At 42.4% G+C, this 15,356-nt stretch overlaps 1 protein-coding gene across 1 annotated transcript in view; it reads left to right on the forward strand.

Moving 5' to 3' along the window:
* Positions 1–221: 221 nt before the first annotated feature.
* Positions 222–15,356, forward strand: part of Ergic2 (ERGIC and golgi 2) — a 43,068-nt gene continuing 27,933 nt past the window's right edge. Inside the window, exons 1-4 of the mRNA XM_090319019.1 lie at positions 222–327; positions 10,172–10,314; positions 12,573–12,681; positions 14,623–14,669. Of these exons, the coding sequence (XP_090175145.1) occupies positions 10,209–10,314; positions 12,573–12,681; positions 14,623–14,669 (262 nt within the window). The 5' untranslated portion in view covers positions 222–327; positions 10,172–10,208. The remainder of the gene's footprint in view (positions 328–10,171; positions 10,315–12,572; positions 12,682–14,622; positions 14,670–15,356) is intronic.

Here is a 15,356-nt window from a genome sequence, read left to right on the forward strand (position 1 = left end):
GCTTCATTACACTCGTTCCGTTCATTGTCAAGGGGAGGAAACCTTCCATCCCCGCATCTGTGTGATCCTCATCCAAGCGGTAACATCACTGCCACTCGGCCACGCCCCTTCCACCACAGGCCCCGCCCTTTCACAACGGACCACGCCCACCTCTACATGGCCCCGCCTCTGGCTCAGTAACTCTTACGGCAGCACAGAAAATCTCGCGAGAGTTATTCCTCTTCTCCGTGACAGCCTCTTCATTCTCGCGAGATTTCCAGGTACACGGGAGCCCTGGCGACCCGGGCTCCTCTGAAACATGGCGGTCGGCTGGGGCCGCACCACAAGGTAAGAGGACTGGAGCCCTTGTTAAGCGCTGTCCAGGTTCTTCCGGAGCTCTTGGGGCGGGGAGTGGCGGAGCCGGCGCCCGTCCCACCGCGGGCCGGAGCGGCGGCGACCGAGGAGCGCGGGGCTCCGCCTTTGCCGGCAGCGAGTACCGGCGGGGAGGGCTGCGCGGCCTCGGCCCGGCCTCGGGTCTCTGGCCCACTGGTCCCCGAGGTGCCCCAGGCTTCCTCCTTCATCCGGTGTCCGGGGACCCAGGTGTCTGGACCCGGGTCTGGCCTCGGACGGACTGGGACGGACACGGCCGTGTGGAAGAGCCGCGCTCTGCTTTGCAGGAAGACCCGGCCCTGGCTGGGGAGATCCCGGGCGGAGGTAGCGGGGACCGCCGGCCCCGGCCAGGGCTGGGGAGATCCAGGAGGTCCGCCGGCCCCGGCCAGGGCTGGGGAGATCCCGGGGGTCCGCCGGCCTCCGCCAGGGCTGGGGAGATCCAGGAGGTCCGCCGGCCCCGCCAGGGCTGGGGAGATCCCGGGGGTCCGCCGGCCTCGGCCAGGGCTGGGGAGATCCAGGAGGTCCGCCGGCCTCCGCCAGGGCTGGGGAGATCCCGGGGGTCCGCCGGCCCCGGCCCCCCGCCTCGCAGCGCACGCGCTGCCTCGGCCGCCGTCGTGCACGGAGACGTGTGTTTGCCTGAGCTGTGTAACACTGTGCGGGTGGGTGTGGGTGGGCGCTTGCCGGTCCCGGGGCTAGCGCTCCACCACTGGAGACCCAGCGCCACTTGTTTTTGAAGTCAAGAATCTCTCGGACTTTCCGCCCCAGCTGGCTTTGCATCGCGACCCTCAGGCGTCAGCCTCCCGAGCAGCTAGGATTACAGATGTCGTTTATCCTTCACATTTGGGCTATAATGCTCTTGGAGACGGAAGACCAAGTGACATACCTTGTCATGCGGCCAGACGGGCTTTCAGGAGCAAAGATACAGTTACAAGTACAGTTTCTTGATTGAAGTTGTTCATCTGCTCAGTCTGCTGTTTAGCTTCTTCACTGAAGGAAGTCTTACAGTTATTTACTTTGTGTTTGACAGCCTTGGAGTTAATGTCTTCCAACTGTGATAAGAGGAAATCGAAATGAAATCACATACTAATGGTTTGTGAGGGGTTTTTTGTTTTTTTGGTCAGTTTTGGCTCACGACTAAGTTGTAATGACAGTGTCTTCATGGTATAAATTCTGGGGCTTGAACTAGAGCTCTACCACTTGAGCCACTGCGCCAATTTCAGCTTTTTTTTTTTTGCCAGTTGTGGGGCTTGAGCTCAGGGCCTGAGCACTGTCCTTGCACTTTCTCAAGGCTAGCACTCTACCACTTGAACCACAGCACCACTTCCAACTTTTTTCATGTATGTGGTACCAAGGAATTGAACCCGGGTCTTCATGCATGCTAGGCGAGCAGTTTACCATTAGGCCAAACTCCCAGCCCCATGGTACAATTTTTTTTACTTTTTTTAAATTGTATTTTATTGTTGGGGTAACAATACGTCCAGCAGTATTGTTGAGGTTACAGTTACATTCGTCAGGTACTAGGTACCTTACTTCTTGAACGTTGATACCTGTTTTTTTTTCCCCCCACTTTCCCTCCTGCTCCCCTTCACAATCATCTTGTCTTTCAAATAAGTAAACATATCCAACATACCAGGTGAGGCTCTGTCATGAAATGAGTTTGCACTGATATTCCCATGGTACAAATTCTTTTTGAAATATTTTTATTGTTATTATTAAAGTGTTAGAGAGGTTACCATTTCATAAGTCAGGCAATGAGTACATTTTAGACAAAGTTATCCCCTTCCTATACTTTCCCCAGGCTTCTCCCCTCTGACTCTGCCCACCTGTTGCACAGTTCAGTTTCTACAAGGCTATACTGAATACTAATTCTTACATAATGTTACAAATGTCTACTTAGTTATGTATATTTATTTTGCTGATACTTAGGCTTGAAGTAAGGTCTTCATGCATTTGATTCTTTCTTTGCTCAAGACTGGCACTCTACTACTTGAACCACACTTCAACTTCTGGCTTTTTGCAGTTAAAGGGAGATAGTCACCTGGATTTATCTTCTCAGGCTGGATTCAAACCAGGATCCTCAGGTTTAGCCTCTTGAGAACCTAAGGTTACAGGTGTGAGTCATTGGCACCAGAATTTAAAAGATGTGCAGAAGAAAATTAGACCTTGTGTGGAACCAAAACAGCCACAGGCATCTTTTCCTCACCTCACCATTTTTCCCCTCCTCTGGGGTTATTTTTTCGTATTTGTTCTGTCATGAGGCTTGAACTCCTTGAACTTTTTCAATAAAGGTTCGTAGTCTACCACTTTTAGCCATTTCTGGTTTTCAGGTGGTTAATTGGAGGTAAGAGTTTCATGGACTTTTTTTTTTTTTTTTTTTTTTTTTTGCCAGTCCTGGGCTTGAGCTCAGGGCCCGAGCACTGTCCTTGGACTTTCTCAAGGTTAGAGCTCTACCACTTGAGCCTCAGCACCACTTCCGGCTTTTTTCAAGCACTTTAACCACTAGGCCAAACTCCCGGCCTCATGGACGTTCTTGCCTGGGCTAGTTTTGAACTGCAATCCTTGGATCTCAGCCTCCTCGAGTCAGGATTATAGGCCTGAGTCACCAGTGCCCAGCTTTTTGCTAATTTAAATTGAAGAAATGATGAAATTTATTTTTAATAGAAATCATTTCCAGTCAGTTTTTGTGATATATTCTAATAGTTATTTAATATTTATTTCAGTTCTTCCCTTTAATATCACAGTGGGCAATTATTGAATATTTTTGTGCCTTTGCTCCCTCATTTTTAATAATTATAAAATAATACAATAATAGTTATCTCTCAGATAGGTTGTAAGATTAGATGCTTTAAAACATATGAAGCATTTAGTGCTGTGCCTGCTAGTAAACACTGGTAGAGTGTTAGTGCTGGCTACTTTTTCATTTTCCCTTTTTAACGTATGTAGTTGCAGTTGTTTCTCTGGTGCTTAGTCATAAACTAGACCAAAGATATACCAAAGAATAGACTTCTTGACACTCCCTCCCAACTGATTAATACTCTGTTTGTTAGTATGACCTTCACCTTTATCTTTAGTTGCTTGCTGGGCTTTGGGCTTAACTGTTCTGTTTGTGACTAAGGCAGCATTTCTTTTTCCTTTTAAAATATAAAGGTGATGAGCAGGGGTGGGGTTTAATCTTACAGAAGTAACGAGTACATTTCTTTTTAAACATGCACCCTTTCCTCATTTTTCTCCTGCTTACCCCTTCTTACTCCCTTCTCCCCAGGTTATATAGTTCATTTCCTATGTGAATATCCTTGTTGCATTAGTTCATCCTTTGTATTGCTGTTTCTACTTCATGGATAGTCTTGTTTTAGAGTCAGTTCTCTGGCTCTCTGCGCCTTATTAGCTCATGTTACTGCTTTTGAAAACATGCTTTCTAGTGTAAATATAGCTTCCACACCAGCAACAGTTTTTCTCTCTCTTGCTGATACTAGGGCTTGAATTTAGGACCTCATACTCTCACTTTGCTTTAATTCTCAAGGCTTGTGGCACACCTCTACTTTCAGGTTTTTACTGCTTAATTGAAGATAGGAGTCTTAGGGATTTTCCTGCCCTGGCTGGTTTTGAACTGTGATCCTGAGATCTCAGCCTCCTCAGTAGGTAGGGTGACATACATCAGTTATTGGTGCCTAGCCCTCTTATTTAATGGCCCACTTTTAGTTTTCAGGGGTAACCTTAACAAATTGTCACAAACCTCCAAAACCAGGGTGCAGGCTTGGCCTGCATAACTCCAGGAAAGCCCCATTCTGCTGCTTCTTTCTGGGCTCTGTAGATACAGGCCCCACCTCTGTCTTCACTTGGGGGACTCACCCTGATCTCATAAGGATCCAGAAAATCCCCTAAAACACAATAATCCAGTAGAATTCCATCATAACTAATTAATTTGTGTAGGCCTACAGTTGCAAGTAAGGCCCATTCACATACACCGGGGGTTAGAGCTTCAGTGTTATATTTTACTTTACCCTACATCATGGCATAGATCAAATATCGTCATGGCCAGATATATAAGTAGAAGTTGATTTCATAAACTTACGTAGTAGATGGTAGATTGTATTTTTTTGGGGGGTGCCAATTCTGAGTGCTGTCTCTGAGCTTTTTGACTCAGAGTCTGATTGTACCTCTTGAGCCATGGTGCCACTTCCAGCTTTTTGGTGGTTAATTGGAAATAAGAATCTCAGGCTCCTGAGAAGCTAGGATTACAGGTGTTAAGCTACCAGTGCTGCTAATTGTGTCCTTTTTCATTGGTGAGGTAATTAAACTTAATTGAGCAGCCTGTAAAAGTACATTTCCAGATTGTGTATTTTAATTTTGTAAAGACTTTTGCAGTCTCATTATATTTAAACTGGATATATAAAATAGAGGCTACATGACACTGCATACATTCAGTGTTAATTTTTTTTTTTTTTTGACCTGTCATGGGGCTTGGACTCTAGGCCTGGGTGCTATCTCTGAGCTCTTCAGCTCAAGGCTACTGCCCTACCCTTGTGCCATAGAACTACTTCTGGTTTTCTGGTGATTCACTGGAGATAAGAGTCTCATAGACTTTTCAGTACCTGGGCTGGCTTTGAACCATGATCCTCAGAACTCAGCCTCCTGAGTAGCTAGGATTACAGGTCTGAGCTATCACACCTAGCGAAAGTTTATTTTTATGCATTTTTTAATGTATTGTTTTGTCTCCTGTGTTATCAGTGACTTTCTGCTGTTTGTCTGTTTCTGCATGTATATAACACATAAAAGAGATTGCCAAAGAATATATTAGAAGAAAGCAGGGCAAAAGGGCAGCAGTTGAAGACTGACATAAAATTGCAATATTTAATTTTGCAAAGTAAGAATATTTTCAAAGCAAAATACTGTTGTCTGCTTTTTTAGTGTGTGTGCATGCACGTGCTAGTGCTTGAACTCAGGGCTCCCTAGTCTTACTTGGCTTTTTTTACTCAAGGCTGTCTTTCTACTGTTTGAGCCACACCTCCACTTCTAGCTTCTTTCTGGTTAATTGGAGATGAGTCTTTTGGATTTTTCTTTGCCAGGTGTCTTCAAGGCATGTTCCTCAGATTTCAGCTTTCTGATCTCGCTTGTGAGTGCTGTTGTATAGATTTAAGGTAAATGTCACTATGACAGAAGAACTGTTAGCTGTAAGTGAAAGGAGTGAGTATGAACAAATGCCATAGGATCATGAGTTCAAGAGATGATTATCGAAGCTGGTTACTGGGTCTCGTGTCTCTAACCGCAGCTGTTCAAGGAATTTGAGATCTGAGGATTCTGGTTCAAAGTCAGCCTCAGTGGGACAGTCTGTGAGACTCTTATCTCCAGTTAACTAGCCAAAAGGCAGCAGCGATGATTCAAGCGATGAGTATCATCTTTTAGCAAAAATGCTAAAGGACAGCACCCTGGCCCTGACAGGTTCAAGCCTCAGTACTGGAGCTTGAAAAAAATAGATAAGGCAGAAGAGAAGCGTCCGGGTGCTCCCAAGTGCTGAAGTGATTAAAGAAGTTGCCAGTACATCCAGATGTCAGTGGAGGATGGTAGTAAGAGCTGTGTGTGCTTTGGATCCAACTCTCCCTACTAGATATGCAGCTCTAGGAAAATGACTTGACTGTTTTTGCCCATACATGGGAATGAATATAGCATGTACTGCATGGAGAGGCAACATAGAAATTGCTTTCTATGTCATACACGTGTTAGCTGTTACTAGGAAAAAGCATTCTTGCAAAGGGAAGAAATGGTTGAGAAATATGCCCCAGATACAGTACTTTTTTTTTTTCCCCCAGTCCTGGGCTTGAGTCCAGAGCCTGAGCACTGTCTTTGGGTATTTTCCAGGCTAGAGCTCCACCACTGAAACCACAGCACCACTTCTGGCTTTTTTCTATGTATGTGGTACCGAGGAATCGAACCTGAGTCTTCATGCATGCTAGGCAAGCACTCTACCACTAGGCCAAACTCCTGGCCAGATAAAGTACTTTTTAACTCGGTGCATCTCAAAAGCAAAACAATAATTGGAAGGGAATGACATCTGGGCAATAAACTTCATAAAGAAAGTAGGTATGATGCTGAGTGCCAGCTGTAATCCTAGCTGCTCATGAGGGAGGCAAAGATCTGAGAATTGGGGTTCAAAGCCAGCCCAGGCAGGAAAGTCCATGAGACTGTTTATCTTCAGTTAACCGCTGTAAAGCTAAAAGTAGAGCTGTGGCTTAATGGTTGAGTGCCGTGAGCAATAAAAGCTCAGGGACGTTACCCAGACGCTGAGTTCTAGCCCATGACCAGCACTAAATATAAGTAACGTAGGGACTGGTTTTTAGAAAATCTCTCAAGTTAGCCAGGTATGGGGCATACATCCATATTCCTAAGCTACGAAAGATGCGGAGACCCGAGATCACTGTTTGAAGTCAGCGTAGGCAGGAAAGTCTGTGAGGCTCTTCAGTTCACCACTGAAAAACTTCCCCCCTCAGTGGAAGTGTGAAAAAGGCAAAGTATAGTACTGGCTAAAGAAAAGGCATGGGGGAGGGGCGGGAGGAAAGAGGAGAAAGAAAAGTTAGATGCTATTGAGTTCATACTGAAAACAGTGGCTTCATACACTGGCATGTGCCAGAGATGGACTGAAGTAATTGCAGGTCAGTTAATGAACTCACAGGAGTGGGACAGGACTATTAGCGTAACATGGGAGGATACGTCACTTCAGAGTGATAGCCGTGGAAAGGCAAGCTAGAAGTGTAGCTAAGTAGAGTAGTCAGACTGGGCTTTCCACAGGAGTGCTGGTACACTGGATTTGTTCTAAGGAAGTTTCTAAAACTAATTTCTTGCCATGCTTACATATTAAGTTAAAATATTTTTTTAATGCCCATAAGGAAAATTAACGACATCTTAGAAATAGAATTCAGTATTTTTATTATTTATTTGTTGTGTCAGTGCTGGGGCTTGACCTTAGGGCCTTACGTTCTTTCTTGACTTTTGCACTCAAGGCTAATCCTGTCAGATGAGTCACACTTTCACTACTGACTTTTTGCTGGTTCATTGGAGATAAGAGTCTCATGAGCTTTTTTTTCCTGCTCTGGCTTGAACGTTTGTCCTCAGATCTTAGTCTTCAGACTAGCTAGCCAGACGTGAGCCACTAGGGCCTGGCTCACTATTTTATTTCTTAGCAGTGCTAGTCAAACTGTATCCGTCAGTGTCTCCATGCTTGGATATTGTTGTGAGTAGACAGAATACTCTTGCGGAACTTGTGTGTTTACTTATGGTAGCATGAAACTGCTGTGTGTTTCTGGGGACATTTCCTATCCTCAGTAAACGTTTGTTGAATACTTGCTGTGCCAGATATTGGGGACACAAAGATCAAGGTAGACATAGTTCCCACCTACCAATCTAGTGGAGAAAATAAAAAGTGAAACAAATGATAAGAAATAGTATGATAAGATGGGCTGGTGGCTCACGCCTGTAATCCTAGCTCCTCAAGAGGCTAAGATCTGAGGATTGTGGCTTGAAGCCAGCTCAGGCAGGAAACTGAGACGCATCTCCAGTCAATCATAAGAAAACCGGAAGTGGAGCTGTGGCCCAAAGTGGCTGACTGCTAGCCTTGAATGAAAAAGATCAGGGACAGCACCCAGGCTCTGCATTCAAGCCCCATGACAGATGGTTAGACAGACAGACAGACAGAAACACACACACACACACACACACACACACACACACACACACACACACACACCGAGTGTAAAAAAGGTACAGTGTTTCAGTAGCAAATGGATTTTTGAGTGTTAAAGCCCCTTACACACAATAAGGCAGAGCTAGGGGGACAAGAGTACTAGAAGACAATCAGGATTAAATGAGAAAAAAGAAAGTGAGTAGAAAATAAAGTTGAGGGAGGAGAAATATTTTCTCTTTAGCCAAGTAGAAAATATTTCTGGCATAGTGAAAAATGCTGAGGTGTTCTTTCGTGTGGTTCCCCCCGCCCTCCCCCATTCTGGGGTTTGAGCTCCGGGCCTTGCTCTCTCTGCCTTCTTTGCTCAAGGCTGGTGATTTCTATTTGAGCCACAGTGCTACTTCTGGCTTTCTGATGCTTAACTGGAGATTAGCCATCTCACTATTTTCTTTTTTAAAACCTAAATCTGGCTTTGAACAATGATCTCAGTCTCCCCAATAGTTAGGATTACAGGCATGAGACAAGTGCGTGGCAGAGGACCAGTTTTCATAGTTGAAGTATTCAGCTTTGGACATGGTGAATTTAAATTTGTCTTTGGATTGTCTAAATGGGTTAGAAACAAGGAGATAAATGTTTGCAGAGATGTGGGTTGACTCTGTATATTTGGGAGAAATCCATGTATAGATATAAGCTGAATGAAGTGAGAACTGCTTGGAGAGAGAAGGCTGATAGGAGGGTGAGTATGCAATCTGAGAGCAGGTGAATCTACAGAGAAGGAGGGTCTTAGAGGTAGGAGAAGTACACTACAGGTTGAAAAGTTCTTACATGAATGTTTGGGACCAGAAGTTTTAGATACAGATTTTCTAGTTTTGATATACTTGTGTAGGCTTTAATGGTTGATTGAGCATTTCTAATTGGAAAGTCCAAAATACAAAACTTGAGCATTATATCTAAGCTCAGAAGTTTTAGACTTAAAGCTTTAAAAATATATAATTTTGGGGGGAGGGAAATGGGGACCAAGACATGAGAAAGGGTATCAATGTTTGTGAATTAATGCACCTTCTATCTGGTGAATATAATGTAACTCTTCTATTAATTACAATAAAAATATGTGGAAAATATGGAATTTTATTGTCATTAAGGTGTTATATAGAGGGGTTTCTGTTTTATAAGTCAGGTAATGAGTACATTTCTTTTTGGACAATGTTGTACTTTATCTTCTCTTCTCCCCTCCTGTCCCTGCCTACAAGTTTCATAATTCATTTTCACATAGTGTTTACTGAGTTCCATGCTGCATCTGTTCATCTTTCCTCTCTCCATTCTTAACCGCTAATAAGGCTTGAACTCAGGGCTTGGATCCTGTCAGTTCAAGGCTGGCACTCTATCACTTGAACCACAGCACTACTTCTTTCTTTTTGCTGGCTAACTGGAGATAAGAATGCACAGACTTCAAACTCTGCCCAGGCTGTGTTTGAACTTGAATCTTCAGATCTCAGCCTCTTGAATATCTAGGATGACAGGCAAGAGCCACCAGTGCCTAGCATATATTCTGTTTTTGTTAGACTATTTTACTTGTTTGTTGTCCACCATTGGCAGTGTATAATTGGCAGTCATCAACTACATAAGACAAAAATCACATTGTTTTTAGTTTGCATGCTTAAATATTTAAAATGTGATTGTCTCTTTGTTTTTGTTTTGTTTTGCTGTAAAATGTGTGCATGCGCCAATTACCTTTTTTTTTTTTGTCGGTCATGGGACTTGAACTCTGGGCCTGAGCGCTGTCCCTGAGCTTTTCAGCTCAAGGCTACTTACTACCTTATCCCTTGAGCCAAAACACCACTTCTTGGTTTTCTGATGGTTAATTGGAGATAAAAGTCTCACGGACTTTAGAGCCCAGGCTGGCTTTGAGCCGGTATCTTCAGATCTCAGCCTCCAGAATACAAATTACCTTGTTGTCAGGGTGGAAATGGGGAAAGGAAAAATGTAGCTGTGCGTCTTGTGTTGTTTTGCTTGTCCTTTCAGGGAACCTTGGGAACACCCAGTCATTCTAAGGGAGTTTTTCAGTTCTCTTAAAAGAAACATTCTATCTCTTTGGCAGATTTATTTATGCTTGACTTATCTATTCCTTAGCATGACTATATGAAGGAAGAGGAAGGTTTTCCTGAAGATGAGGCGACTGAATCGGAAAAAAACCTTAAATTTGGTGAAGGAATTGGATGCTTTTCCGAAGGTTCCCGAGAGCTATGTGGAGACCTCAGCCAGTGGGGGTACAGGTGAGCTGGTATTAAAATTTGTAAGCGGTGCTACCAACTGCCATCAGTGGCTTGTGCAGTCACGGTTTTTTAAGTTTATTTGGTATCATTTCTTTGTGTTTGGGCAGTCCTAGGGCTTGCACTCAGGACCTGTGTACTGTCCCTTAGCTTTTTCACTCGACGCTGATGCTCTACCACTTGAGCCACACCTCTGCTTCCAGCTTTTTGATGATTCATTGGGTAAATAAGAGTCTCCTGTACTTTCTTGCCCCAGTTGGCTTCAAACTGTGATCCCGAGTACCTGGGGTTATAGATGTAAGCTACCAGTACCTGGTGTTCGCAGTCACTTTGTAGGCAGTCTTTCTCTGTGTCAAGATTTGCCCTGGTTTCATTCATACTTCTCCATGGCATCCAATACAAGGCTGTCTGCCGTCAGCAGTGCTTAAAGATGGGAGTGCAGTTTTATTGTGCTGAAACTCTAGTATAATTACCTTAAAAGATTGCCAAATGTAAGCAGAATTGAGTTTAGATTTTAGATCCAGTCTTGGATTTAGATCCTGCTTCTCTTTGATCCGAGGAAATTACTCCAGTCTGTCTATTGAATCTCTTCTGTGAAATGAGGACATCTTTATTTGCTTTTTTTTTTTTTTTTTTTTTTAACACCAATGCTGGGCTTGAGCTCAGGGGCCGAGCAGTGTCCTTGGACTTTCTCAAGGCTAGAGCTCCACCACTTAAGCCTCAGCACCACTTCTGGCTTTTTTCTATGTATGTGGTACCGAGGAATCGAACCCGGGTCTTCATGCATGCTGGGCAAGTACTCTACCACTAAGCCAAAATCCTGGCCACCTTTGTTGGCTTTCTAGGGACACTGTATCTATGAAATACTTGGATGCAAGATGTTTAGAATGGTTTCTGGTACAGATAGAAATATTTGTTAAAGTATTCTTCAAAGACAATGGTGATATTTCATGTATTTCTAGAGAAGACTGACATTTGTTGGATAAAATAACGGTATGCTTATTACTTCCAGTCCCTAGTGATTGTTTTCTTAATGAATACAATGAAAATTATTTTGCAAAAACATTTTCAGTGAAGCCAATGGCTTGTCATAATATATGAGCATTTCTTTTTCTTCCTTTTTTTTTTTTGGCCAGTCCTGGGGCTTGGACTCGGGTCCTGGGCACTGTCCTTGGGCTTTCTCGAGGCTAGAGCTCTACCACTCTGTCACCTAAGCCACAGTGCCATTTTCAGCTTTTTCTATGTATGTGGTACTGAGGAATAGAATTCAGGGTTTTGTGCATGCTAGGCAAGCACTCTACCACCAGGCTATGCCCTGACTATTTCTGTTTTTGATCAATGTTTTTTGGTTTCAATTTGTGAATGAGGTAACATATATAGGAGATGGCAAAGTAAGAGGATGTTTTGGATTTGGGACTATTTTAGTTTCTGGCATACAAATTATTGTGCTTTTCAGGATCTTAGAGTATAGGTTAATGCTTTTTAGATTATGAATATGGTGTGTTTTTTTGTTGGTGGTGGATGTTTTCTTTTTTGTTTGCCAGTACTAGGGCTTAAATGCAGGGCCTAGGCATTTTTGCTCAAGGCTGGTTCTCTACCACTTGAGCCTTAGCTCTACTTTCAGCTTTTTTGGTGGTTGATTGGAGTTAGGAGTCTCATGGGCTTGCTTCATTAGCCTTTGAATTTGGCATAAGACAGTGGCACCCTGGTTGCTGCTGCTGTTGTTTTTTTCCTAAATAATGAAATATTTTCAGTTTGTAAAACATGTTTACTTTCATCATTTATCATGTCTGACACTGCTGTGTTTAAGAAAGTAGAAAACTTTTGTTTTGTAAAATTTTTGCCAATCTATTTAGTGAGATACCCTTAAAACTGGAGAAATACAATTGTTTCTCATTTCATTTCATTTTTTATTTATTTTTTTGGTGAGTCGGGCGCTGTCCCTGAGCTCTTCAGCTCAAGGCTACCGCCCTACCCTTGAGCCAAGCCCCATTTCCCATTTTCTGGAGGTTAATTGGAGATAAGTGTCTCAGGTCTTTTTGTGCCTGCTCTGGCTTTGAACCTTGATCCTTAGATCTCAGCCTCCTGAGTAGCTAGGATTACATGTGTGAGTCACCACGCCCAGCTTGTAATACAATATTTGATGGGAAAATTTACTGTTTGAAGTAGCAATTGTAGTAGATTTTTTTTGCTAATTTTAACTTAAAAGAATTTGTGGTTTAATTTTTCTATTGTTTTAATCTTATTTTTTTGTTTTTCAGTTTCTCTGATAGCATTTACTACTATGGCTTTGCTAACAATAATGGAATTCTCCGTATATCAAGATACATGGATGAAGTATGAATATGAAGTAGACAAAGATTTTTCTAGGTAACTTGCCTAAGCTCTACTTTTGTTGTGTTATTTTAGTTATGACAAATTCTCATTTTGTGCATTGAAACACTTTTTTTTTTTTTTTTTTTAAATCAGTTGTGCAGCTTGAACTCTGGGCCTTGGCACTGACCTTAAGCTCTTCAGATCAAGACTAGTGCTCTACCTGTAGAGCCACAGAGCCATTTCTGGTTTTCTGGTTGTTAACTGTAGATAAGAGTTTCATGGACTTTATGCCTGGGCGGGCTTTGAATTGCAATACTTAAATATATGTGAGCCACCAACACCTGACTTGAAAAATTTTTAATAATTTAAATTCTATTTAAATTATGAAGCAGATTCTCAAATATAATATGTACTTACCTTTCCATGGATACTGTAGCAAAGTTTGACATAGTTACTTGTTAAACCTCTGGATGAGCTTAAAAGCAAAGAAGATAATTCTGGGGCCGGGAGTTTAGCCTAGTGGTAGAGTGCTTGCCTAGCATGCACGAAGACTCGGGTTTGATTTCTTGGTACCATATATATATATATATATATATATATATATAAGCCAGAAGTGGGGCTGTGGCTTGAGTGGTAGAGCTCTGGCCTTGAGAAAGCCCAAGGACAGTGCTCAGGCCCTGAGTTCAAGACCCAGGACTGGCCAAGAAAAAAAAAAAGATAATTCTATAAATTATATCTAAGCTAAGCTAATATTTGGTATGAATGGCTTCACGTGCAAACTCTTGAAAAGTGATTAGGAGATAAAATTTGCATTTATTCATTCTATTGTAGTTTTGAAATTTTTTTTTTTTTTGTGGCAGGTCACAGGTTTACAATATTAGGCTTGTGGTAGGTAGTTTTAGCTGTGCATTCAGTCCCAGCTCTGCCTTTTTACCTGCTCTGTGACTTTAGGGAAGTTAGTAACAACAAATGTGTTTCATATCTGCATCTATTCCATAAGACAGAAATAAAAATGGTATGGCAGGGTGTTTCCCCCCACCTGGGACTTAGCGGTTAAATCAACATTTATAGATTGCTGTGTATCCTTGGGCAAATCATATATAGGATTAGGTCCTTAGTTCCGTCATCCATAACATGACTATGTTTCTAGATTGCGTTAATTATTGGGGACTGGTTGCACTAGTTATTGGGGACTGGTTGCACTAGTTATTTCATTTGTTTTTCTTTAGCACTTGTAAAAATCTTTTTACATTTTTCCAAATATGGTCTTAGGTAGTTATCTATGTCAGCACATGAATATGGATCCATACTTAGAAGCCTTCTTTTCTGCCTCTTACAGATGTCCTGAAAGTGCACACTGTGGTTGAGTACAGTGTGAATTGTAGGCAACTTTAAAGACAATTAAGCCCTTAATTTTTGAGGGCTTAACAGAAGCCCCAGGGCTTTGTGCATGTTAGGTGAGCACTCTACCACTAGGCTACACTCCCAGCCCTTGATTTGCTATTCTTAAGGTAGATGTTTAGATATTGTTGAATTTCTCAGAATTTTTGACTATAGAGCTGCTACCCTGAGGTTAAAAGGTAAAGTGTTAAAAATGTGAGAAGCTAACAAGATTTGAAAAATAATCGACAGGGCCGTGTGTTTGGCTAGTGATAGAGTGCTTGCTTAGCATGCACGAAGACCCGAGTTTGATTCCTTGGTACCACAAACATAGAAAAAGCCAGAAATGGTGCTGTGGCTCAAGTGGTAGAACTCTAACCTTGAGAAAGCCCAAGGACAGTGCTCAGCCCTGAGTTCAAGCCCTGGGATTGGCAAAAAAAAAAAAAAAAAAACTCAAATAGAAATTTTTAGAAATGCCTCTGTTTTTACTATAACAAAGGTAATGTGAGTTCTATTTAGTACTTTTTTTCTTTGAAATCCAAGACTTCCATAGATAGACTGATTTATATTGCTTATTAATTGCCAGGTACTAATGTTTACTTTTTTGTCTTTTAGTAAATTGAGAATCAATATAGACATTACTGTTGCCATGAAGTGTCAGTGTAAGTAAACCGTAAGCTTGGCCTATTTCTATATGGTACTGTGGAACTTCAAAACCACTGTCTGTAATGTGACATTTTTTCCTTTAGAATATTTTAAATATTTTATCAGGTTGTTTAATAGTACATTTGTTTCACTTCAGTTTCGGTCAGTAAATTTCTTAAGCCATAAAGGAAGATTTAGCTGGATGCCGGTGGCTCATCCTGCAATCCGAACTTCTTAGGAGGCTGAAATCTGAGGATTGTGGTTTGAAGCCATCTGGGCGGAGAAATCCTTCAGTTTCTTATATTTGATTTAACCACCAGAAACCTGGAAGTGGTACTGTGGCTCAGAGTAGTAGAGTGCTAGCCTTGAGTAAAGAAGCTCAGGGACAGCACCTAGGCCCTGAGTTCAAGTCCCATGACAAAGAAAACAATAAAAGGAACGTTTAGCTGGGTGCTGGTAACTCATGCTGGTAATCCTAGCTACTTGGAGGCTGAGATCTGAAGATCAAGGTTCAAAGCCAACTAGGGCAAGAAATTGTCCATGAAACTATTCTGTTTAATTAAGCAGCAAATAGCTGGAAGTGGTGCAGCTTAGGTGGTAGAGCTAGCCTTGGATGAAAAAAAAAACAGGAGAATGAAAGGACATGAGTTCAAGCTCCAAAACTGGCACTAGGAGAGACAGGAGAGACAGAGGAGAGAGACAGA

The sequence above is a fragment of the Megascapheus bottae genome, chromosome 2 (assembly GCF_031878675.1).
Source record: "Megascapheus bottae isolate mThoBot1 chromosome 2, mThoBot2.hap1, whole genome shotgun sequence".
NCBI lineage: Eukaryota > Metazoa > Chordata > Mammalia > Rodentia > Geomyidae > Megascapheus > Megascapheus bottae.